This window comes from Eucyclogobius newberryi, unplaced genomic scaffold, assembly GCF_026437365.1.
Source record: "Eucyclogobius newberryi isolate DKJ021-1_F unplaced genomic scaffold, fEucNew1.0.hap1 SCAF_4, whole genome shotgun sequence".
Lineage (NCBI taxonomy): Eukaryota > Metazoa > Chordata > Actinopteri > Gobiiformes > Gobiidae > Eucyclogobius > Eucyclogobius newberryi.
Window position 1 is genome coordinate 33,215,400 of NW_027316056.1, and position 25,420 is coordinate 33,240,819.

The following is a 25,420-nucleotide window of genomic DNA, read 5'->3' on the forward strand; positions in this document are numbered from 1 at the left end:
CAAGATTCTAACCTCAGAAAAAAAAAAGAGTGTCTCTACTCTCAGCCAAAACGAAGCAGTTCAAACCTGTTTCAACCCAAGGTCAGTCCGGGCACTTCCTGAGTCGAGGGGGGAGGCACAAAAATGTCTCTTTTCCCTCTGATCCTTCAGCCGTTATTGGACCGGGGCCAGGGATCGCCAACGAAAACAAGTGTAGCCGTGTCCGCAGGAGGACTGTTTTCTGCGCGTATTGATTTCCTGAAGGGGGGAGCGGGAGGGCGGGGAGGTGTGTGGGAGATCCCGGTGACTGCCTCTTTGTTCTTTCCCACTGTTCCAGCGCTTTAGAAGGAGCGAGCCGGGACAGGAAGTGGCTGTCAAGCGTCAGGCCGATGTCTAAACTTGCCCCCCCCTGCGTCCCACCGCAGCGCCAGGGCCGATAATGGCTCTTTTAAACGGCGCTTCCGGCGGGCGACGGGGAGCAGATTGGATGCGTTTTAATTATTGTTCGCGTTCGCACAATTGAGCGATCATCGGGAGGCGGCGAGCGCGGTTACATACGGCGCCAGATAGGTCTCGTGTTTCGTACCGGGAGCGTGTATTGTGCCGTATTCCGTCGAATGAAACGAAAACAGCAGAACGATGCCAGTTTCCGACACATGCGGTCTGTCGATGCCGGCTGGGCTTTTGTTCGTGCCCAATCGCAATAATAGTAATGCAGTTATACGTAATGCAGTGTGCTTGTAGGGTCAAATGCAGGATAGTAAAGGATACATATATCAAATTGGCTTCACTGCACAGCCTGTCTTGCTAAAGCTGTGTGTCACTTGCACTATTCTGGCCTTTTGTGGTGAAGGATTACTGATCGGGGTCCAGAACGTTGGTCATAGGTCTCACAGTGAGACAGGAACAAAGATTTAACTCGGGGTAAGAACTGTTACGCAACCAAAGTTGAGCTGCGATTTATATCCGACGCGTCTGATATTTCTTGGTTGCCGGGTGAGTCCTCTTCGCCGCGTCTACGATCAATCTCCGCCATGAACAGCGGTAAACACAAGCGCGTCGTGTTCTGTCACAGTAACAGCAGAAGAGCTCAGTCGTTTCCCTTTCCTATGACTTAACTTTAGCACATCCAAAACAAGGGCGAGCGTGTAGTGCCTGATATTTGGTCAGACAAACTTCAGCTGTGTATAATTGTTTGTGTGAACCATTGCACATTGAACCATTCCTGTCTTGTAGTGTTACATCCACAAATCTTTTAAAAAATAACAAAACACGGAGTGGACAGTAGCTTATGAGCTAGCAGCTATTGTTCTTAGAATCATTGTACACTCAAGAATCAGTCCTGAATTACATTTACCGTATTTTCCGGGCTGGGGTGCGACTAATACTTATATTTATACTTATATACTTATACTCTGGAGCAACTTATATGTGATTTTATTTGTTATTTTCACACTTGCAACCGCATTTCATACTCCAGTGCGACTCATATTATATTTTTCTTCTCTATTATGCATTTTTTGGCTGGTGAGACTTATACTCCAGTGCGACTTATATATGTTTTTTTCTTCTCTATTATGCATTTTTTGGCTGGTGCGACTTATACTCGAGTGCGACTTACATATGTTTTTTTCTTCTCTATTATGCATTTTTTGGCTGGTGCGACTTATATACGTTACCTGATTTTCTATACATATAAATAACAAAACAAATGTGAAATACCTACGCAAATGTGTCCAAATTAAGATTATAAAGCTTGCATAGAGCATAAAACACAATGATTGCCTCTCTAACTTAAAAAAAACACACACATTTGGGATTTACAGCTAGAATATAGCTACATTCCGGTACATGACAATAACAGTTTGATGATTCCTGATACATTTCTAAGATGTTTCCCTTGTATTACCTTCTCCATTCCCTTTCACCTTTGCTGTGTTCAATTCTGGCCCTTTTGACATCTCAAAGCACACCGCCCACCGTCGCTAATGCCCAGTTAAGTCTCAGGAAATGGACTCCCCAAAAAGAGTAGGGATCCCGCTAAGAGTCCGCTGATGAGAAGTGAAGGTTCCCAGACAGCCCTCTTTAGCTGCCGGCTGTGGATGCTCAATTGCTGCTTCCAACATGTGGTTAAAAGCTGTGCAATCGCAAGGAGGGGCCCTAATTCAAAGCCTTTGTGTCTGAGAGAGCAGAGACTCGTGAACGCGGGGCTTTTGTCACGGCCCCCAGACAGTTTGTCATTAAACGCATTAAATCCTAATAAGTAAATGTGCTGCAGGAATGCCACAGTACAGTTTTATTAAAGCCTTTCTGTCGGCACGCCTGCCTTTGTCATGTTTAATAATTGTTCAGGGGCTAATAGGTTTTAGACTGATACAAGGTAAATTCAAAAAAGCAAAGTGAAGTTACAATGCTTACACTAAACATTATGTTATTTTTCAGCCACAAGCAGAAACAAAAGAAAAAAATTAAGTTTGCACGACTAAAAACACGTGGAAATGTGTCAAAATGTGTCAAATTATACATAAACATAAAAAGTCCGAACGTGTATTGAACTGAAAGATGAAAAATAAGCCTTGTAAAATATAAAAACACTGAGAAAAAGCCCCACTCGTGCTGTTGGACTACAATTTATAGGTAAATTAGAATAAATGATGAAAGCAAACCACAACAAAGGGCACATATTGTATGAAAATTGACCCACTGGTTTGATAGATGACCACACAAAATGACCAAAGTACATGAATGAAAAGAGCAAATGCGAACTGCACTTTGCTTTATTGGCCGCTAACAAGAGGAATTTCTTCAATTAATCATACAATTGTTTTGAGGTCATTCTGTCCAGCCTGAAGGGAAGGTCAAGTGTAGTCACTTTTGACCCAAATATGATGACGTCCGAGCGGAAAACAACTGTGTCTCCAAAGGAATCACAATCCAGCAGGAGGTTTAGTTGGTTGTTACATTTATAAAAAGTATATATGTATGAATTAAAAAGCCATCTTACACCGGCAGGTCTTTAGGATATTAATACACAGAGTTTGAAGTACAGAAAAACATTCAAGTTAGTTAACGTATTTTCCTGACTATAAGTCGCACCAGCCAAAAAATGCATTATAGAGAAGAAAAAAACATATATAAGTCGCACTGGAGTATGAAATGCAGTTGCAAGTGTGAAAATTACAAATAATATCACATATAAGTTGCTCCGGAGTATAAGTATATAAGTATAAATATAAGTGTAAGTCGCACCCCGGCCAAAACTATGAAAAAGGTGCGACTTATAGTCCGGAAAATATGGTACTTAAGTAAACTCGTTTTTTACTTTTTTAAAAAGTAAAAAATCTCGGAATTTGCTGATTGCAGTTTAAAACAATATAATTCTGCTTTTTTCAAGTTTTACATTAAAAAAAACTGATCTAAAATAATACTGAAACTGTTAAAAATACATACTTTTTACTTTCACTTAAGTATTTTACTTTAACTACTTAAATATTTGGCAGCAGTACTTGTACTTGTAATTGAGTCCATTTTTAGTCACGTAACAAACCACTGTCTATTTTCATACACTGCTTGTCATTTAGATTAATGTGCATGTGTAAAATGTAGGTAACATCATTATATCTAAGATTGTACTAAATATCTTACCTAGTTAAACATTTCTGTGACTTTGTTTTAGTTTTACTTTGGACATGTATATTAGAGGTACGTCGGGGTAATTCCATGACTGTGATGTAGCAACCATTCTGTAAACAAGGGCCAAAGCTTAGAAGCCTTTGCCCCCCTGAATTAATGTTGGAAAAATGTCAGAAAAATTAAACTACCTCTTCACGTTGGATGGAATTGTGTTTTGATGATTTCTTTTTAGAATTGGGTTCAACAATTAGACCAACATGAACATCTGTCTTGTGCACTTTAACCTTATCGTAACTTGGCATAGGTTTTCACAGCTCCTTTCGGACACAATCCTGGCGTTGCTGTATTGATTCCCCGGTGCAGTTTGCTCCTCTCACCATTTTGTTCTCGCGTCTCGTGGAGCAGAGGAAGCTTCTGAACATGTGGGGCCAAGCGGAACATGTGGATCAATTAAGACGAGGGGGCTGTGTCAGCATTGTTTACTCCAAATGCCTGAGAGGAGGCGGAGGAGGGGGTGCGAGCCCAGGCGACCGGCCGCTTTTACGACGAGCCGGGTGGGGGGCAGGGGGAGTCGTGTGCCCGTGTGAAAAGACAGAAAGCGGGCGGGGCGGGGCGGGAGGGCGGGGGAATGTGAGAAAAACCCGAGCTGCCCCGGAGGCCGTTGGACTGTGGGCCCGGAGCGGCAGGATGAGAGGGCCGAGCACAGGAAGAAGGGGGTGGGTAAATAGCAGCAGAGGGACATGCCGGGATACGTTCAGGAGCCAGCTCTGGGACTGTAAAGAGATCGTTACCGCGGCGAAGGAGAAGTCAATAGAAGCATCACATCTGGCGGCTGGCACCTGTCCCAGCGCTTGGCACGCCGGCCTTGCGTTCGGCCTTGGAGCGGGCATAAAGACATCCGATCTTTGACTGTTTGGCTACTCGAAAGCGGCTAATTATTACTTCAATCAGATATCAAATGATGGTGTTGAAATGGATAACAAGCTTTTAGGGTGTGTTACTGCAGTCTATATTTACATTAAACAGCCACTCGATGACATTTTAGTTAAAGGGCTTAAAGGAGACGTGAGATCCCTTTTTTCAGTGACTTGACATTGATTTATAACTGAAGTTGCTCATCATTTTACATCTTGTCCATTGTAAACAGCAATATTGATCTAAAATGCCTTAGTTTTAGAGGCTTAGTAAGAGGTCCATTGACTGCCAGTTCAAAACTGCTGAACTATTTTATTTAATTTATTATTATTTAATTTATTTATTATTTAATTTATTTATTTAATTTATTTTTTCTATGTCAGCTATGTCATTATATTTTATTTATTTTATTTATTTTATTTATTTTATTTATTTTATTTATTTTATTTATTTTATTTATTTTATTTACTTCAGGGACAGTGCATATTAATCAACATTTACGTGGCTAGTTACAATGCTAGCTTTCATCTTCAGTCGCGGGACAGATGTCAAAAGTCGCCCCACACAAAATACAATTACAGTTTCATACACAGCAACAATAACAAGCCAACGTACAAGCCCCGCCTCTTCATAGCGGCATTTCCCCGTAACAAACAACAGACAAGACACTCACGAATCAATCAAACTAAAACATTGACTTGCAAATGACGAGCAAACAAACAAAAAGCGATGAACCCATTAAAGTTGATTCCACAGCACGTCCCCTTTAAACAGCACTTTTAACACATGTGATGCCAGCCTCAGTTGGCGCCACCTCTCTTCACAGCATCTACTGTATATAGAATCTTTATAGACGCACAAACTGTACCCCAAAGCAGGCATCTGGACGCGTTTTACTCACTCAAAAAGCGCGCAATAAACACGGCCAGGAAAACGCCGTCCATACGTAACCACGCCTTCGTAATTAAAGAGCCATTGCCACATGGGCGTGATCCATCTGCAACGCGCGCCGGGCCAAGTGTTCGCCGCCACGTTTAAAACTCGGCAGCGCGTAAACAACCCGAGCGCCCCCAGAAAACCCTTTGAAATGTCGGAGGCAAACAAAATGTACACCGGCTCCTCAGTCATTAGAGCCACGAGAGCGCGTACGAGCGAGTGGCAGATGTCGCCCCTTCATCGACGCCCCCGCAGATGGGTCGGAAGACGCCGTTTGAGGAGTGTTGACTTATCGAGCGGCACGTTTCGGCAGCTTGGGATACTTTTTAGTGGTGTTATGTAGGCTACGTTTAGCATTAGCATGTCCCATTTTTTTCTTGGGAATATAAAAGCGTCTTAGTCAAGTTTCTGGGTTAAATGGGAATTTGATTTAAACATTTATGTCTTTGAACTCTTTGATATTGAGCAGCGGTCGCCCTTTTGCCTGGAGAGAATAGAAATACCTAGAAACTCAAAACTTAAAACGTACAAATGTGAGGAAAGTAAAGCTGGCTACTACCAGATGCTAACGCTACTACACGTTGGCCTCCGTTTTGGCAGCTTGAGATACTTTTTTATTGGTATTATGAAGGCTACTTTAAGCATTAGCATGTCCCATTTTTTTCCTGGGAACATAAAAACTTCAATTTCTGTGGCAGGGTTGAATGGGAATTTGATTTAAACATTTATGTCTTGATATAAGAAATACCCCAAAGCTCAAACATTAAAATACCCAAAACCTCAAAACGTTAAAACGTATAAATGTGAGGAAAGTAAAGCTGGCTCGTACCAAATGCTAACGATTTGGTGTTATAACTACACGTTGGCGACTGGGCCGTTGTTGTTTTTTTTATTCTGGTTGCTATTGAGGCCAGAGACCGCGTTCCAAAGTGGGCCACCCGGGCTCAAATCAATGATAAAAACACTGATTTTGCGCCTTTATTGATTGAAATTTATTGCGTCGTTTACATGTACAGATCCCACATATTTACTAATTAGCTACTACACGTTAAGTATCTTTTTTGTCACTATTACCATGATAATATAATAAAAGAATAATCAAACCAAAATGGCCGCCGAGACGGATAGTGCGGCGCGATTGTAGCGTCCCTCCGGGCTAGCGCGTCTTTAGCGCAGTTTGTTTAATTAAAAAAGGTAGAGTTCCGAACGCGGCGATGGGTAATTTGTTGAAACGAGCGACGTAACTGCAGAAGAATACTCGGAGGAATTGCATTTTTAATCATCTCAATTTATTAGCTCCACCGCCTTTGGGGGCGCGTTAAACGGTACGTGGCCCCGGCCGTCGCGCGGAAGACCGGCGCTGGCACAGCGTTTGTTTCGCACGCCAACACGCCGTCTCGTTGAGGGGCATCCACGCCGCGCTTCTTCTCATCCCGGTTAATTAAATCGCAGCGTTTGAAGAGCCCGGACAGCTGCAAACCCAGTGCAAAAAAAAAAACAGAACACACACAACAAAACAACATAATTTTAGCGAACGGTGTGAGCCGCGTCCCGGGCCCCTGACTGTTCCGGAGAAGCACTTAGCAGATGGTTTTGAACGACCGTCGCACTTACGCAGAAATGGAACACAAAAAAATCACTGTAACCATTCTCTAAAGTGTTTTTTTTTTCAGCTGGAAATGATGTTTGGTTGAGGTTGGCTGAGCGATGATGATTTGCATGCGCTAAAAGTCAATATTTGTATTATCAACAGGATGCAAATAAGGTTTTGAATTACTTTAGCACATCCATTTATGTACGTTAGAAAAAAGGTAAAAGCGTAACTCTGTTGTGGTTTTAGATGGAAATTAAGTTAGCTTAAGATTGTGAGTGATAGCTTAATTTGCACACATTAAATAAAAAGTATAAATACATAAATGCGCGACTACAGCAGATAAACAGCTTGTATTCAGAATAAATACAAATTAAATGGAAATGGAGTTTTCTAAAGATTGGTTTTGCACATTTAACGCAATATTAGCAACATCAACAAAAGGTAAATATGGCTTTAAATGAGTGTAGCCCTGTATTTGTATTTGAGACAAAGCGACGCTACATTAGCTTAGCATATTTTAGCATCACGACAGAAACAGAAAGCAAATACGCACGTGTTTTTTGTACATTTTTTGCAACTAAATGTCATATTTCACGTTGAGCACCAGCCCTTTGACGCGGAACAGCAGTGTTTGCAGCCAGCGCCGACACAATGGGGGAAAAAGTGCTGCTAATTAAAAATAATTAGCGCCGTTGCCGGGCTAACAGACACACAAGCTGCTGTTTCCACGCTCACAGCAGGCAACAATGTGCACAGATGTAATACGGCGAGTTCACGCACTGGTCGCCACGGAGTTCGTATAGGTGTGGAAAAAAATAAAGGTGAAAAGAGCCCCTGTGCGCCACCTGCTGGAGGTCTTAGTTGTTACGATCTTAGTTGATATGTTGCACAATACGGCATTACACTTTTCTATGGCTATATATTACATTGTGGGTGTTTTATTGCTCTAAAATTATTGTTATTGTTATTGTGAACTGGGCCCCTTTTCCACAGATCTGACTTGCAACTTGGCCTTGTATTCAGCATCAGTTTTACCCCAAATCACTAAATCCACTAAATTCTTCTTCCTCTGTGTCACTTCTAAAGTTAACTTCTTGAGTATAAGTTGCACCCCGGCCAAAACAATCAAATCCTTTTCAACTTATAGTCCGGAAATATGGTAATACAGAAACCTTGCTTTTCTCGACTACTTCATTGACGCATTTGTGATTCCCCCCCCCCTGAACTTTACCCGAACGATTAAAAAGGGTCAAAAGTCACAGGACCTCTATCTAATCCCTACACTATTCTTGTTTTCTTCAGGTGACCGTCACTGACCACGGCGTCCCACCCAAATCCACCACTGTGCGCATCATCGTCAAAGTCCTGGACGAGAACGACAACCGCCCGCTGTTCCTGGAGAAGATCTACAAGATTAAGCTTCCGGAGCGCGAGCGTCCGGAGAAGGAGCGAGAGCGCCTAGAGAAGGAGCGAGAGCGCCCGGAGAAGGAGCGCCCGGAGAAGGAGCGCGCCGCCAAGAGGGAGCCCGTGTACCGGGTCATCGCGTCGGACCGGGACCACGGGCCGAACGCGGAGATCTCGTACAGCATCGACGACGGGGACGAGCCCGGGAAGTTCTTCATCGAACCCAAGACCGGGCTGGTGTCGTCCAAGAAGTTCTCGTCCGCCGGAGAATACGACATCCTCACGGTGCGTAGTGTTTTATATTGGATTTATATTGGATTTATACTGCACCAGAAGTAACGATTCATAGAAATAATAATCATCGAGTCTGGAAAAAAGGTTTCTCTGTTCAATGTTCTATCATGTTTCCAGTGTTCCCAAACTCACGGTTAAAACACGAAAATTACTAAACTAGAACACGATTATTTTAAGATTTACCCATTGTATTTCAGAGTTAACTGAAAATCTCCTAAAATATACACCCCAAAAAGTAGTAGGACTGGGAATCGCAAGGTCCGTCACGATACGCGGCGCACAATACGACAATACCACGATTTTGCGATATACGCGGCGATCGATTTATCAGTCGTGGTGTTCTAGGATATCTATCACTATTTGTTAAAGAACCCAATACATTTTAACATTTTTATTTTTTTTGAAGTTTTAATCATCAAAACGTCACACCTTTCTTCAAACAAGCAGCACAATTGTAGCGCTGTCGGGAAGATATACCAAAAATTACTCACGTTGATATACCGATACAGCAGCCCACGATATCGATACTGTATCACCAAATGTAGTATCGTGATATATTGACATTTTGATATTTTGGCGCACCCCAAAAAGTACATTAAAAAGCTATTAAGTACCATATTTTTTCCTTTCATTACCGGTACTCTTAGCTGTTATTATGTACTGTTACTATGTGGCGTTCAGTACTACACTTATCTACACGCAGTACGGCGGTTTATCACCCAGAGAAAAACACTCAGCGACTGGCGTATAGTATTTGAATAATCTTTATTGCCGTTCCGTCAAGATTTACCGTAAGAAGCTCTGCCATTTGTCACACCGGTGCCATTAAGAAAGTGTCAAACCGCGGCGCGCTTTGTGTTCGCCGAGCTGTCGGGGGGTTATTAGAAAACGAACGCGCGCGACAGCGAATCGGCTTCCGTCACCGCTCCGCCCGCGTTCGCATCGATACAGCGGTTAATGAAACGTAATGTATGTCCCATTTCCCAAGGTACCGTTTTCCTCACAAAAGACCGAATCGCAACAATGTGCTTTACAGAACACGCTTCGTTCCAAATTACACGCCTTTCGTAATTGTGATCTGTGATTGGTCCAAAGTTAACAGGTGAAAGTGGGTGGAAAGTACAGTTCTGTCTGAATAAAGCTGGTAAAAAGTAATCATTCTGGAACAACCAAACGTCAATGAAAATGTTCTTTTTGCGTGTTCATTTTTAAGACGACAGAATTGGTTCAGAAACAAATTATAAACTGTGCTTTGTGATGATTTTTTGAACCTGGAGAGATGTTTCTGTCACGTTTTGGTGTAATTCAGACTTTTCATGTAATTAAGCCAGCACAGGTGCAGTTTATTCCTTTTAGGGTCAAAATGAGACCTGCGTGCGTCTAATATCGCACTGTTAGAATGCTAATGTTTGTTTGCCACAGTTAGTACAGTGATGACAAACTTTGCCCTGGGCTCTGAAATCTGTGAAAAGTGTCTATAAACGCTTAATGTTGACCAATTAAAATGCTTAAAAGGCATTTGGACCACTGCAAACTAATGACTTTGTTGACTAAATTAAAATTAAATATAAACAATTGTGATGGACAAAATAACGATTGAAATTTTATATATATAACAATGGATGACATATGTAAAATAAATCTATAATAAATATATTAATTAAAAAAAAAATATAATAATAATGATAAAAAATAATAATAATACACATTTTCATAAATAAATTAAATAATTTTGGAAATAAACATATGGCCTACTAAAACACATTGAAATACTGGTGTTGTTTTTTATTTATTTTATTTATTTTATTTATTTTATTTATTTTATTTATTTTATTTATTTTATTTATTTTATTTATTTTATTTATTTTATTTATCCTCCTATTTATAATGTATCAATGTTACTTTGTAAATATGTGTAAATATTTTAGTTTTGTTTTGTGACTGTTGTTTTGTTAATTTAATACAAAATAAAATAAACTAGTGACATTGTTTGAAGAAAGTAAAAATCAGTCACAGCACCTTCAAATAAGCGAATTTAATGTCTAAATCGTGGTTTTAACCCTGTCGCCTTCACAAAGTCATAATATGTATCTTTGATCATGCTGTTGTCGCTCCATCGCCTTGACGATTCGTTTTTTTCCCGCAGATAAAAGCGGTGGACAACGGGCGCCCCCAGAAGTCGTCCACGTGCCGCCTGCACATCGAGTGGATCCCGAGGCCCAAGATCCCGGCCGACTCCGCCCCGCTGCAGTTCGAGGAGTCGCCCTTCACCTTCTCGGTCATGGAGAGCGACCCCGTGGCGCACATGGTCGGCGTCGTCGCCACGGAGTCGTCCGAGCTGCCCGTGTGGTTCGAGATCACAGGTGCGTCTTGTGTATAAACGCCCGTGCTCTGTTGTAGGCTGTACGGATGTCACGATATCACGTTTTAGTAAATAAACATTGCGATTTAACGATTATTTTGCGATTATCGAGACTGTGGCACAACAGTCTTTCATTTTCTTTCATTCCCGAGGACTGACATGTTACTGTTCCTCAAGTGGACAAAATAGAAAGATAGAAAGACAAAATAAAGTTAAATTTGATAAAAACAGCCAGAAAAAAAACATTTAGTTTGACTTTTTCGACCACCGTATTTTCCGGACTACAAGTCATAGTAAAAAAAAAACATATATAAGTTGCTCTGGAGTATGAAATGCGGTTGCAAGTGTGAAAATAACAAATAATATCACAAATAAGTCGCTCTGGAGTCTAAGTATATAAGTATAAATACAAGTATAAGTCGCACCCCGGCCAGAACTATGAAAAAAGGTGCAACTTATTGTCCGGAAAATAAGATAAGATCTTATTTTCCGGACAATACGGTAATAAAGAAGAAAAAAACATGTATAAGTCGCACTGGAGTATAAAATGCTGTTGCAAGTGTGAAAATAACAAGTAATATCACATATAAGTTGCTCCGGAGTATAAGTATATAAGTATATGTCGCACCCCGGCCAAAACTATGAAAAAAGGTGCAACTTATAGTCCGGAAAATACGGTACACATATTGAACACAAAGGGCCTAATTTTGCTTCTAAACTTCCCGTCCCGCTTATAATTTTTTGGTTCTCACGATTATATTATGACCCGAATAATCCCGATTATCGATTATCCTGATCATCTGGACATCCCTGGACTACAGCGTCGATCGATGGAGTTCAAACCTTTGCTTTAGTCGTAAAACCCTCAGCTTGCCCCGCGTGTAGCTCCCTAGTGCGATCTATCGTCTCTCACATGTACTTTTAACACGACGACCGCTGCGCTAACGTTAACCCCTAAACGTGTGTTCTCACCTTTTCTCCTCGCCCTCTTTTATCTCCTCCTCTAATCAATCTCTCACTGTCGACTCTCTCTCTCTTCTCATTGGAATGCCGTGTGCGCTAGACGCCACCGAGGACTCTGAGCTTTTTTACATCCTGCAGATGGCTTGCGACCACAACTGTACCGCCGAAGGTAGAAGTCTGTTGGGACCACCTCCTCCACATAAAGCAGTGCTCGTGTCCCCCCCCCCCCCCCCCCCGACACAGACCATCCCATAATCTCATGTATCCAGTGCCCCCTGTTCCCTGTGTCGTAAACATTTATTTCACGCCACGATTCGAATGCTTGCGAGATGCTGCGAATTAAGGCGGGCTCATCCTACAGTGTCTTTTCTTTTTTTTTTTTGTCTTGTCCTTTGTGTTTTCGGAGTATTTGATCTCCGTACTTTGGCGCTTGCTGGTAATTGCATGCGATGGCTGTTGCGCAATGAAAAGGTTGGGCAAACAATAGCGTGTCTGTTCGCTGGCATCAGAATGCACCAGGATTATTCTGGGTCGTATTTTGCTGATTAATTCAGCTTGAGCCGTTATTACCTGTTTCCACATTATCGTGTACTTCTTATTTTGTTTTGTTTCATTTTTGACATTTTCTTAAATGTCTTTTCTCTGCTTTTTTTTTCTCTTTTTTTAAATTTACATGAGGATTTTTGATTTTTTTTTGGGGGGGGGGGCAGTTATTTTCTTTTTTAAATTATTATTATTGTATTTTTTATTTTTATTAAATACATGTTTGTGTTTGTTTGGGAGTTATTATTTTATTAATGTTTTTTCTTTTTTTTTAGTTTACAGGAGGGTTTTAGATTAAAAAAAATGGCAGTTATTCTCTTTTGTATTATTATTTCTATATGATTATTTTTATTCCATACATATTTTGGTTTGTTTGGGAGTTATTCTTTTATTTTAGAATTGTTTTCCTTTTGTCCTATTGAAAAATGCTACTTTTTGGCACTTATTTTGTCCCTTTTTCCATTCTTAGTGTTTCTTAGTGTTCTTTGTATATAATGTAATTGAATATAATGTATAATTTGAAAGTGTCATGCGCTTGTCATCTGACTGTCATTCCATTCAATGCCCTCGGTAATTCCTTCTTACATTTGATCCATTTGTAGCACAAAACCAGATCCTTCAGCTGGTGCGACATTCTGTAGCTTATCGAACGCAGCTAGATGTGAACCATCGGTGTCAGCGCACTCCAATATCACTGTTTGCACCGTGCTCATCGCTCCCTCCATTTCCATGTTTGAATAACCCCTTGCAGCACAATCTACCAGTCTAATCTTTTGTCTTATTTCTTCTGAAAAAAAAAAAAATCACTTGGCAGGTGGCAACTATGACAGCCGCTTTGACGTGGGCAAGGCCAGCGGAACCCTGATCGTCGCGAGGCCCCTGGACGCCGAGCAGAAATCAAATTACAACCTGACAGTGGAGGCCTCGGATGGGAATCGGACTGTCACCACCCAGGTAATTGAAACGCTAATGAAACATGTTGATGAGCTGCTTTCCCCTTCATAAGATCTAGCAGCGGGCAGTACTCGAGTAACGAGTGATTTGCAGTGCGCTTTGTCCGCTCGGGCACGCACACCAAGGACAGAAAAGAACGTTTTATCCTTGGAGGCGGTTTGAATCGACAGATCGAGAGATGGAAATATTGAGTACCGTATTTTCCGGACTATAAGTTGCACCTTTTTTCAAAGTTTGGCCGGCATGCGACTTATACTTAATATTTATACGTATATACTTCTACTTCTACTTGACTTATATGTGATATTATTTGTTATTTTCACACTTCATACTCCAGTGCAACTTATATATGTTTTTTGGCTGGTGCGACTTATACTCCGGTGCGACTTAAAGTCCAGAAAATACGGTAATTGCGAACAACAGAAGGACATATTGTGCATTAGCCATGTATTTACGCCTAACTTTTTTTACATACCACGGTTTACTCATTGCTTGAAAACGACTAGCTTGATGTTTTAGCATTATGTACGTTAGCTTGATTTGAGTGTAAGAAATGTTGAAAAATTGAAGACCAATACATTGAATTGTCTTGACCGTATTTTCCGCACTATAAGGCGCATAAAGCGAAACAAAACATGCACCACACAAAATCGCTCCGAGTTCAGTAAGCACAACCAGAATTAATCCATATATAAGGCGCACTGGATTATAAGGCGCACAGTCGTTTTTTGAGAAAACGAAAGGCTTTTAAGTGAGCCTTATAGTGCAGAAAATACGGTACATCATTTAAAGGCGCCTGATGGTGGAGGAGGGTTCATGGAGATTGGCTTCCGGTGAACTAAGGAATTGTCTTTGTTGTTAAAACTTGACAGAATCACGTTTCTTTTGCTTGGTGGAGATAAGTCTTGAACCTTTTAAGATTGAGTATTTTCCTCCGTATTTTTTGTCTCCTTCGTCTTTTGGATTTTATTTAAAAAAGACAGAAATTTAGATGTGTATTTTGACCCAGCCATGTGACAAATCCATTGCCGTTTTCATTTGGGAACACTTAAGTTAATAAGCAGTGGTTTAGTTGCGCCGGTTTGAATACTCTTTTATTTTGCTTTTTTACCCATCCACGATCTTCAAAATAAAGGTAAGTTCTAGGAAAACAACATTCTCCTCCGGCCTCCACTTTGCTTCTCTGTATCCCTTACTCATTCTGTACGTTCTGCGGCGAGAAACCCCTTCATCGTTTCACTCCCCGAAATGAAAAAGCCGTCCGTCTTTGTCCGGCGACACCCTCGAACTGTCAACGATGAAAAATGCCTTCAAGCCGCACCGTAACGCGAGAAAACTTTTGTCACCGCAAACTGCCAGGAGTTGACGCGGGATATTTCACATACTTCCAAAGCGCTCCCAACAATACGGTCAAATATATTACCGCGTCCATCTAATCTCGTGCGCGTAACCCGATGGCGAGCGACAATAAAAGACCCAAAGCTCATCCAAAGCTCGCAAGATGTCTGTGTGTGTTTGTCTTTTTTGTCTCGTCGGTCATGCCCTGTCGGCAAGATTCGGTCGTCTGGTTACGTGGTATTTTGCCTCGTACGGGACAGTGGCATTCAAAATGTATCGGCCATTGTCCTCTAAGGGCCGGCATCAGAGAGCCGTCGCTGGCAAAAAAAAAAAGAAGATTCTATTTGTTGTCACTGTGCATGAATGAAGTCTTTCATCATCGCGGCCGCTGCGCTCCACCGGGCCCGGATCAGCGCCTCCACCGGCTCCGCGCAGCCCATCCACACGGACCTACATCGTTTCGGAACACGCCCTGAAAAAGAAGCAGCTGGGAAAATGATCAATGGTGTCTTTATAGTTATGCATATATTTTCCGATTTTTTGTTTTTCAATACTCTCGGCAGCGGCCAAAACGTATGCCAGCTGCTTAGGTCCATCGAGACAAAAACCTGTACGTAAGATAAGATAATCCTTTATTGTCCCACATGGGGAAATTTCATTGTTGCAACGCAGGAAGATACAGAGGCAGATACAGAAGAACAGAACAGATCACTTATAGGAAGTCTGAAAAACACTTTCAGTAGAAGATCTCCGATAAACAAAAACTCCCATAGACAAATAAATAAATACATAAAAACCATTGCATGTGATCACAACAGTAATTATGACGTGCTTCTTGGACCAAATCTGAGAAAGTATTAGTGTTTGATTAAGTTTGTTTCTAACCTCAAAACACCCACACTTGCGAAATATAATTACGCGTGACCCTATTCCTGTCCATCAGAATGAGATTTTTACTAATTTCCGGGCTTTACAGCACTCCTGAATAAAAGCCATGTCAATGAGATTTACAAAGAAAAAGGAAATTGTACATATAACTGTCACCTGACGACAAGCCGCAGGTGCCCACGTTGTAACATGAGATATTTACATATAAATATGTTCCACAGTAGTGATGCAGGGGTCAGGTCTCATTTCACTGTGGCAGGTTCTAAACTGCAGATTGCCGTATGTCGCGTGTCTTTGCGTTTCGCCGCGTCTAGATTCACTTCCTCATTAGACTCATTTCTCTGTGAATATGAGTCTGATTGTAATAAAACACTTAAAATACAGTGACCATTGTCTTCTTCTACAGTGTGTCAAATGCTTGCGCTTCCTTCTAGAGTGCCCCCCGGTGGCCGGAGGCAGTAAGAATCTATAAATTAGGAGCACCGTTGTATTGGCCGCAGGGTTCAAAGCATGGGAAAAAAGTAGCGGCTTAAAATCTGAAAAGTACGGTAATTTTCCAGATGAAGCTAGAGTGAGGACTTCCGAAGTGTCCTGAGTATTTACAGACAAAATACTTTTTCCCCCACAAGAACTCTAAATGTAAATGTTTCTTGTGTCATTTTGATGTCGTTTTTTCTTTGTCCAAACCATAAAACGTCTTCTCTCAGCACATGACATGTTTTGGAGTCTGTGTATTGTCAAGACCACGATTATCCCATTACTTAATTAGTTGATTCTTATTTCAACAATCAGTTAGTTGCGATAAACTGATTAACTTGTTTCAGTACAAGCAAGATAAAAACTACTGCCTCTAGTATGCACAAGTTTGAATCTCCAAGACGTCTGTATAACTCCAGACATGCACAATGTTTATTTTATCATTCCTTCTTATAAGAATGAAATACATAAAACTAAAGAATGAAAGAATCTGGTTGAATTAAAAGTATCGTACAAAAACTTAAAATGTAATTGGCACAAAAAAGACTGCTGCATACTTCTAAAAGCATTCGCTCTGCAGCCAGATGAGATCAAGCTTAATTTCTCTGACCTCGAACCTTGACATGAATTGCAGTATTAAATTAGAACAACCACATCAGTGTTCTAAAATATCCCTAAAAGGCCGTTAATCTGAGCGCTCCTCTCCGAACCTGCAAGCGCTGACATTTTAAGTCAAATTAATCGCATGCAAAGGTTAAACTATTCGACGGGCCCGATACGCGGCGGGGGTGATTCCCAGCAGGTCCGGCCGCACCGACAACCATTTTGCATACAACGAACTTCAAAACTGTTCAGAGTGTCTTCGCGCAAAACTGCCTACGAGAAAACACTCATGTATTGTATTAGCATAGGCTAGTTGGCGTTAATTAGCATTTGCGTTTTTTGACATCTCTTTGTGAACGCACGGGAGGCAAGTGTTTGACAGAAATACTTGTCGAATGAGCGGTAACCAGGGAGTGTGCTATGCTTGACAACCAGATTGACTTCATGAGAATCTGCTGCCCAAACATCCTCATGTGGACCAAGTAGAACATTTTCACAAAGACAAAAATGTTTAACTTATGTCGCTTTCCAGACTTCCAGATTTTGTGTTTTCATCGCGTTCAGAATGCACACAACCGCCACAAGATACAGACTTTCTTACCGCTCTAAACAAATCTAAAAAAACAATATCGACATCACTGTTACTTAACCTCATAACGGAATTTTAGTCGATTCCCGTATCGAGACAAGCAGCGCCTAATTTCATGGCAAATCGCTCCCGCGCCGCGCACCTCGTGAACGCTTCCAATCTGCTTTATCTGTTCGTCAAATCAAAGTCATGTGGCCGCACGCTGCCAGACAGACTGCCCTATTTTCTCTCTCCTCGGAATGTTTTCTTTCTTTTTCTAGTCCTCCTCTGTATTCCTTCTTTGTCTTCCCCCTCTCCTGTGATTTCCGCCCCTCACATCCGCACTCGTTGGCCCGGGCATGTCGGGGGTACGGTGACGATGATTCTGTTTGGACACAGAGCGGATGAGAACACTGGACCTCTGTGGGCAGTGGGCTGTGTTAATCCTGTTTTGGTAACACGACGGGCGCCCCGGTGCCAATGCCCGGCCTTCGCCTGCCCATGCCCAAGAGCTGCCACCTGGTAGGGGGTTCTGGAGAGCACTTAAACATTCCCGCTGTAATTTAGTGTGCCTTTTGTTCCACTACCGCTCTGTTTCTTTAGCAAATGCCACTGCAAAGCTAAATAGGTGAACAATTCAGGAAACATTAGATGGAAAAGCTTGAAAAGGTTCCTTTGTTTGCTGGTGGTGCAGTGGTTTAAGGCATTGCACATGTGGTTGCTTCCACAGTGCCGTTGTGGGTCTGATTCCCAACCTCAACCATTTTTCTGTCCCCATTTCATGCTACAGCAAATAAGAGTTTCTAATGTAATACTGTGTGATGTTGTATTTGTGTATCAACTCATTTGTGTTACGCTGGGTTTACGCTGTGTGATTTAGTACGATTTTACGGTTTGAAGTGGTTCCAAATGACTCCAAACTCACACTGTGCATATGAAGCTCATACGAGAAGGGTCCGAGCTCACGATGGGAGTGTGTGTAACGTGTGTGTGACATGTGTGTTAACCTGCTCACACTGTTCGAGGTACGTTTTAACTTCCCAAACATAGAAACCCGTTAGCAAACCGCTTTTTTTTTGTTTCGATCCAGAGGGTTTTGCCGCAAACCTTTTCTGGCGTTCGCGTGTGCTGTGATTTGTTCCGAAGCGGGTCAGAGGTGCCCGTTGCGCCCTCAGAGCGGCGTTTACTGCCACTTCCGGCTGTATTTCACCGCGTCCGTGCTGCTTGCCCTCGGCTTCAGCAGCACTCGCACCACACGGCTGTGAAACATGTCTGAAATCGCTGCTGCAATGCTGTGTGTTCGTCGCAGTTCGTAACCCCAGTACACGGCAAGGCAGAGGCAGTTCGGCTTGCCGTGCTACTAAAATGTTGTGTCAAAATTGGCCCAAAAGCTCTTTCACACTATAATCACTTTACTATAAGAGTCTAAAAACTGAAACTCAATCCACTGCTATCTTACATCAACACCATCCCTCAGATCTGTGGGAGGTCTGTGGAAAACAGTCCTCCATTCTGTGCCGCGCTTTCCATCGGAGCATTGTAGAAGGCGTCTTGAGAGGGATCAGCTGATGGAGCTGAGTGGAGGGCCTGTGCATTCCTGGCCGGGCACCTCATGGCCAGGAGCCGGGCCAACACTCCCCTCCCCCCCTCCCGACGTATACAGTCAGCCTCAGCACTTCCTCCCTCCACTGTGAAGAAGCACCTCAAGCTGTTCAATCTGCTCCCGCTTCCCTTCTTATCTCCGTCCAAGTTTGTAAAGCTTCCGTCATGGTTTCTGCATCATATGGCACTGAGGCTTTGATGTAGCGATACACAGGTCGTCTATAGTACGTATTGGAAAAGAAAAGTAAGGTTTGTAAGTATTGGAATTAGCGTGGCGTTATGGAGTATAAATTAATCTGCTAGAAATATCTGGAAATGGCAGCAGAAGTTGCAAAATGTGTCCAGTAAAAACATATTTGTGGCTTTTGAACACACAGGGTTAGCTCGATCCCTAAGATTGTGACTGACAGCTATATTAAAAGTAACCAAAAAAAGCTTTCCCTGCTGATGTGCGGAAGCAAGAACATGAAGGTTGTTTTTTGACATTGGTCTGTGAGTAGTAACAAAAACGTGCTTTCTAGAAATCTAAGATCAGGCCAAATGTTCAACCAACTCACCAGGAAACTCAAAATGTGTGTGTCAGAAATGTGTGAGGTAAGCGGCATACGAGCATTAAACCTGGAGTAAAAAAGTCTAGCTGGGCCATTGTCTTGCATAGAAATAGTTTTTTTTCCCATTTGCTGTTCCATTACAATGTCCATCTATGTATCACAATAATCACAGTGTTTTTAAGGCAGACATGGAGGTTTTACAACATATTTAAACAGTGGCATTCCTGCCTCGCCGCAATATGTTTCTGCGTTCAATTCCAGGAGTTATTGTAGTTAATTTGCTACTGTTCCTGTCCTGATTAATTCCACGTTTAAAATACGATTAATCAGGATAAATTGCATTGTGCGCTTGAGTTGATGTTAATTCTTTACACTCAGTTAGGGCAGAACCTGCAAACATCCCTGATTCCCACAGGTTTATTCAGTTTGGTTTGAGCTCAGATCCATGTGTTTGAGGCTGTGTGGTCCTCAGAGCATGTGCAGAGCTCTAAAAGATGCTGCTGTCCGCTCTGGTTCTAAAAGCTCATGTTAGAGGGCGGAGCATGAACGAGCCTCTGAACACGGCCACAGACTGAGCAGCTGCAGGAGAAGAAGAACCAAGCTTCCCCGCAGTACTGCGAAGCGGCCTGTAGAGGGCACTAAAAGGCAGCATGACTTACACCGAGCGTCAGCAGCAGAAGTGAGAGGAAAAGGGGCTTATTTGGATATTTTTTAGAACAATGTATATATAGCTATGACACACAGTAATATTATTGGTCAATTACTGCTTGCCTTGATTACCCTGACCATGTGCTACTGCTTTGCTTATATTGTTTAGTCGATTAATTGGTTAATAGTGTCGCAGTTAGTCGACCAATATGTTTATTAGTCAACTATATTGTTTTATTGTGATTCTGAAGGATTTATTTGGCTTGTGGCGTGAAGGAGAAGCCATGGATTGAGTAAGCTCGGAAGTGAATTGTGTATTTTACTCATTCAATTTCAGTTTTCTTTAAGTTTAGTTCTCTTTAAGTTCTTCTACTCTTGCCATTTTGTCACCTACAACTTTTTTCTAAATCTGCCTTTTCCCTATACACTATGTTGTCATCTCTTTACCCTCTCGCTTCACCATTTCCTTTAGCGTCTCCGTCTGTCACACGTGCGTCTCCGTCCCGAGCTCACCGGCGCTCCCCAGAGGAAGACGCGCACGAAGCCTCAAACGTCTTCTCTCCCACACCAGCGTTTTCAGTCACAGTCAGCCTTCATCACACCACTTCTGTGATGTTCGAGGCCAGCGTGTCTTTTGAAGTGCTGAAGGGTGTGCTCGCAAAAGAAGAAAAAAAAGAGAGGAGGGGGGAAAAGCTAATTTCTGTGCTAAAAGCTGAATGGTGCTTTTGTGAATCCTTTTTAAGCCACGTAAAATAGTCTATTGTGAGCGGATGTCAATGCCTCTGACCTGGTCGCCATGCCGATATCCGCCACCTTTCAGTCGCTACACTGAGTACGTGTTATCTGACGCTGGCCAGGCCGAGATACAGTGGACGAATTCTTAGCGTGTGAACGTGTGGGCAGAAGGGAATTTGTGACAGTTGGAAGCTGGTCCTTTATGTATAATGTCTGGGGAAAACAAAAAGGAAACTGAAAACTGCTTGGCTATTCTTTGTAAATGGGTAATTTTGCACGCTGCACGTGAATTAAAAGATATCTTAAGCGTGTCCACTTTATAATCGACTAATAGTGACGGGTCGATTGCAATCACCGGCATTTAATGCAAAAAATAGTCAAATTACTACCGTATTTTCCGGACTATAAGTTGCACCGGCCAAAAAATGCATAATAGAGATGAAAAAAACATATATAAGTCGCACTGGAGTATGAAATGCGGTTGCAAGTGTGAAAATAACAAATAATATCACATATAAGTCGTTCCCGAGTATAAGTATAAAAGCATAAGTATAAGTTGCACCCCGGCCAAAACTATGAAAAGAGGTGAAAACATGTTTTTCCAATTCTAATTCAAAATCCTGCTGTTTTACATTTTTGGATGGTCAGAATCCTCTAAAAAACAACGTCATGACTGAAGTGCGTGAATTGATAGTTCGAGCATGCAAAGTACAAATTACCGTTTGTACATCCTAGCTACAAGTGGAACCTTTGTGCACTTCTTCATTTCCATAAGCACATATCTCCACCACACGAGTTAAAAGCACAAATCATATTAAATTCCCTCAAACCCTGTCAAATACAATTGCAAAAGACAAGTCATAGCTTTTGTCCCCTTCCAGCCTGGAGCTAAGTGGCCTCAAACTACCATATTCCTTCCTTCCCACCATGCTTGTACAAACAGATTTAAATACTTCCAAATGTAGCTCAAAGGAAGGGACCTAATTAGACAAGGAAGTACTTCAAAATAAAGCTAAGGCCATTGCAATACTGGTTAAATAAAGACGAGGGTCGTTCCATTGTGTATGGTAATATCAAATGTTAGAAATCTGCAGTTTGGTGACAGGAACGACTGCAACAGGAGTGACAATTTTACCAATTTCTAGTCGATACAATTGTCAATCGGTACAGAGCCACGTGCTTTACGTAATGACATTACATTACTCGCAGATATTCATTAAATAAAAAACAAAAGGTTAAAAATGCATTCAAATATGTAACAGGGCTGTCGGTGGGAAGAAAACTAAATTTTACAAAATCTTTAAGAATGATCGAATACAACAAAGCAAAAAAAGACGATATCGGGGAATATATAAGAATTTTGTGACTGTCAACGTCAACAGCTTTTGCGGAACGACCCAATAAATATACCCAGACAAAGCACAGATTAGAGTTTACCTTGAGGCTAACGGCCATTACCCTCCCTGCCCATTACCCTCCATCTTCCTCATTAGCCGCTCGACTCCGGTCGGCCATGACGCAGAAACGGCGGCGCGTTGCCAGCCCCCCCCCCCTCAAAGATGACATATGTGCGCCTCTACAGCTCTGCCAACTTCACAGCACACAACAGATTGTAAATGTTATCGCTCCTGTCACATTTGCTCTATATTTATCCAGGATATATTCTTACTGGGCTCAGCTAACGACGTCACCACCAAAAACAGCGGGCCCGACCGTTGCCTGACACGTATCGCAGGCTTTTGGGACTTTTCTGCCACTCGAGCGGTTCACCCTGGTGCGTTTTTGTGCGGCGACACTACCCCCTGGTGTCTGGTATGCAGGTGTCTAATCTAGCCCTGATCCCTTTGTTCCCCCGTGTTTGGCAAAGGCCCGAAGCCCCCTCGCCAGCCCGGGAAGCCGAGATGGCATTCCAGCAGCTCTCCGTAATCCTCTGTCGGAAGTCCACTAGACGACTGGCTGGTGGTGATAAAAGCGGCTCCCAGTGGAAATGTACAGTTTTCGGGGTTGCAAGAGGCTTTGGCTGTGTTTTGGGTCCAAAGAGAGAATGTGGACTTCATTCTACTGCACTGACTAGATAGCTTGCTTGCAGGCTTTTAGATAGAGTCCCTTATTTTGGACGGGGTATTTTCAAATGTGGATGGGCATTTTCGAGTGCAGGGACGGCCATTTTTTATTAATACATCTTAGAAAAAAGGGAATATTATCATTAAATCGGGACGGGAAGCGTTTCACAATAGTCCGCCATTACAGTTTACTGTTTACAAGTGAAAATTGGCATGCTGCGCGCTAATTGGTTGAAGGAATTTGTGTGCTTGGCTCTGATTGGCTGCTGAGCCGTGGTTTGGCGAATGCCGAAGCTACTCGTTTTTTCGCCTAGTCGGCCTTCCTGTTTTGCTTGCTTGTTTGTATTATTTGCTTGTTTTTAGTCTTGTTCGCTCGCCAAAACCACATTTTGTTGGGATAGAATGATTTTATATCCATTTGTAAGAATTCAGATGACATAATATCGATTTAATTGTTTTACTGGAAGGTGCAATTGTCATGTTTTTGCGTGGCTTTTGCTGTCATGTGTATTGATTTGGTGTGTACTGCACAGCCCCGAGAGTGGCTCAGACCTTCTTTTGCCGTAGTAGCACTATATTGTCATCCAAAACAACAAATGCTGGTATTTTTTGGTGGTTTTTTTATACTTTGCAATGAACTCAGCTGTCGGGGGAGTCATGGGATATGTTTTTTTTTTTGGTCAATATGTAACGGACTATTTTTCCGATTGCTTAATTTAACAATGAACTCAGTCACAGCATCACGTCGTTATAAGTTATATCTTATTTTATGCCCGAAAAGCGCCACTAAATAACTTGCCATGTTTCCATCCATTTTAGTTGGAAGTGTGGGAATTGCCTTGAAAAATTATGTATTTATAGTTGGAGGTTAAGGTCAAGATTATTTACATAGAACTTGTGTCCAAAAGTGCTGTACATGTTCAGAACTCCTGGATACAAGCACTATATTTTAACTGTAAGATAAAAACAGCAATAGACAGTTAAGATTGTTGCAATGGCTTTTAAAATACAAGGCTAAGTTTCAAATGAAGAGATATAAATGTCCTAAAATGTCAGTTTGAAATACTTGTACGCCATTAGCTTATTGAAGACACACATGTCCATTGTTATGTGCCCTGCTAACAAGTGTCATGTCCTTTTGTTCCCCCCCAGGTCCTTATCCGGGTCATCGACACCAACAACCACCGTCCTCAGTTCTCTCAGCCGCGCTACGAGGTGACGGTTCCCGAAGACACGCCGGCCGGTACCGAAGTCCTGACCATCACCGCGACGGATCAAGACGAGAAGAACAAACTGACCTTCACGCTCCTGAGCAGCACCGACCCGTTCAGCCTGAAGAAGTTCAGACTGGACCCGGGAACTGGGACGCTGTACACGGCCGAGCCACTGGACCACGAGACCATGCACACGCACATCCTCACTGTCATGGTAACGATCCTTTGTGTTCTAAGACATCTTGGAACTGTCCTGCGAGAAAGTTACAACAGAAACGACAATAATTAGCATAAAACCGTCAATAGAAATATGCTTTATCAGATAATGTAAGTAATTTAAAGGTGTACGGTGTGACTTTTTGTGGGGGGGATGCCACCGGCTTGTCTACATAGAGATGTTTTTGCTTTGCCTGGAATGTTCCACAGTATGGCATTAAACATAAGCATTTATCCAATTACAGGTGTTTTTATTGCTCAAAAATGCCATGAAAAATATACATTCTTACTGTAAGCGGGCTTGCATCTCCACAGATTAGACCGGTAGCTTAGCCTGGTCACCTGCTTGTCTCCTCTGCGATAGTTCGAGGAGTTTAATGCCATACTGCGGAACGTTCTAGGCAAAGGAATAGCATCTTCTTGAAGACGAGCAGATTGCAAACACTCAACCAGAAAAATGACACAGTGCCCTGTTTAAATGTGAATATAAATAGCTCAATCAGCATGTTGTGGACCAACTCAGGAACTTTTGTTTTAAAAATAGCCCTGTTATTTTGATGAAAAGGTTAAATGAAGGAAAAAAAGCATGAAAAGCATTCTGCATCTTGTGCTTTCCCTTCAGGTGCGAGACCAGGACATCCCAGTGAAGAGAAACCTCGTCCGCGTCATCGTGAACGTCGACGACACCAACGACAACGCCCCCTGGTTCGTCGGCGCCCCGTACTCCGGCCGCGCCTTCGAATCCGCCGCTGTGGGCACGGCCGTACTCCAGGTCACCGCCCTCGACAAGGACAATGGCCGGAACGCTGAGATCCTCTACAGCATCGAATCAGGTATATTACACTCTGACTCTGGACACTAAATTGATGCTAAAGAGTTTGAGACTCGGCGATGTAAATGCGTTCAGTAACGTATGAGTCATCCGGAGAGCCGCCGCCCA

General features: G+C 42.3%; 1 protein-coding gene across 2 annotated transcripts in view; it reads left to right on the top strand.

The window, feature by feature from the left end:
- fat1a (FAT atypical cadherin 1a) overlaps positions 1 to 25,420 on the top strand; it is a 115,970-nt gene that overhangs the window by 42,489 nt on the left and 48,061 nt on the right. Inside the window, exons 4-9 of one of the 2 annotated variants that reach the window (XM_072462567.1) lie at positions 8,360 to 8,746; positions 10,902 to 11,118; positions 12,181 to 12,249; positions 13,438 to 13,577; positions 24,203 to 24,478; positions 25,103 to 25,313. In XM_072462567.1, the coding sequence (XP_072318668.1) occupies positions 8,360 to 8,746; positions 10,902 to 11,118; positions 12,181 to 12,249; positions 13,438 to 13,577; positions 24,203 to 24,478; positions 25,103 to 25,313 (1,300 nt within the window). The remainder of the gene's footprint in view (positions 1 to 8,359; positions 8,747 to 10,901; positions 11,119 to 12,180; positions 12,250 to 13,437; positions 13,578 to 24,202; positions 24,479 to 25,102; positions 25,314 to 25,420) is intronic. The other variant, XR_011930104.1, reaches the window with a different exon arrangement.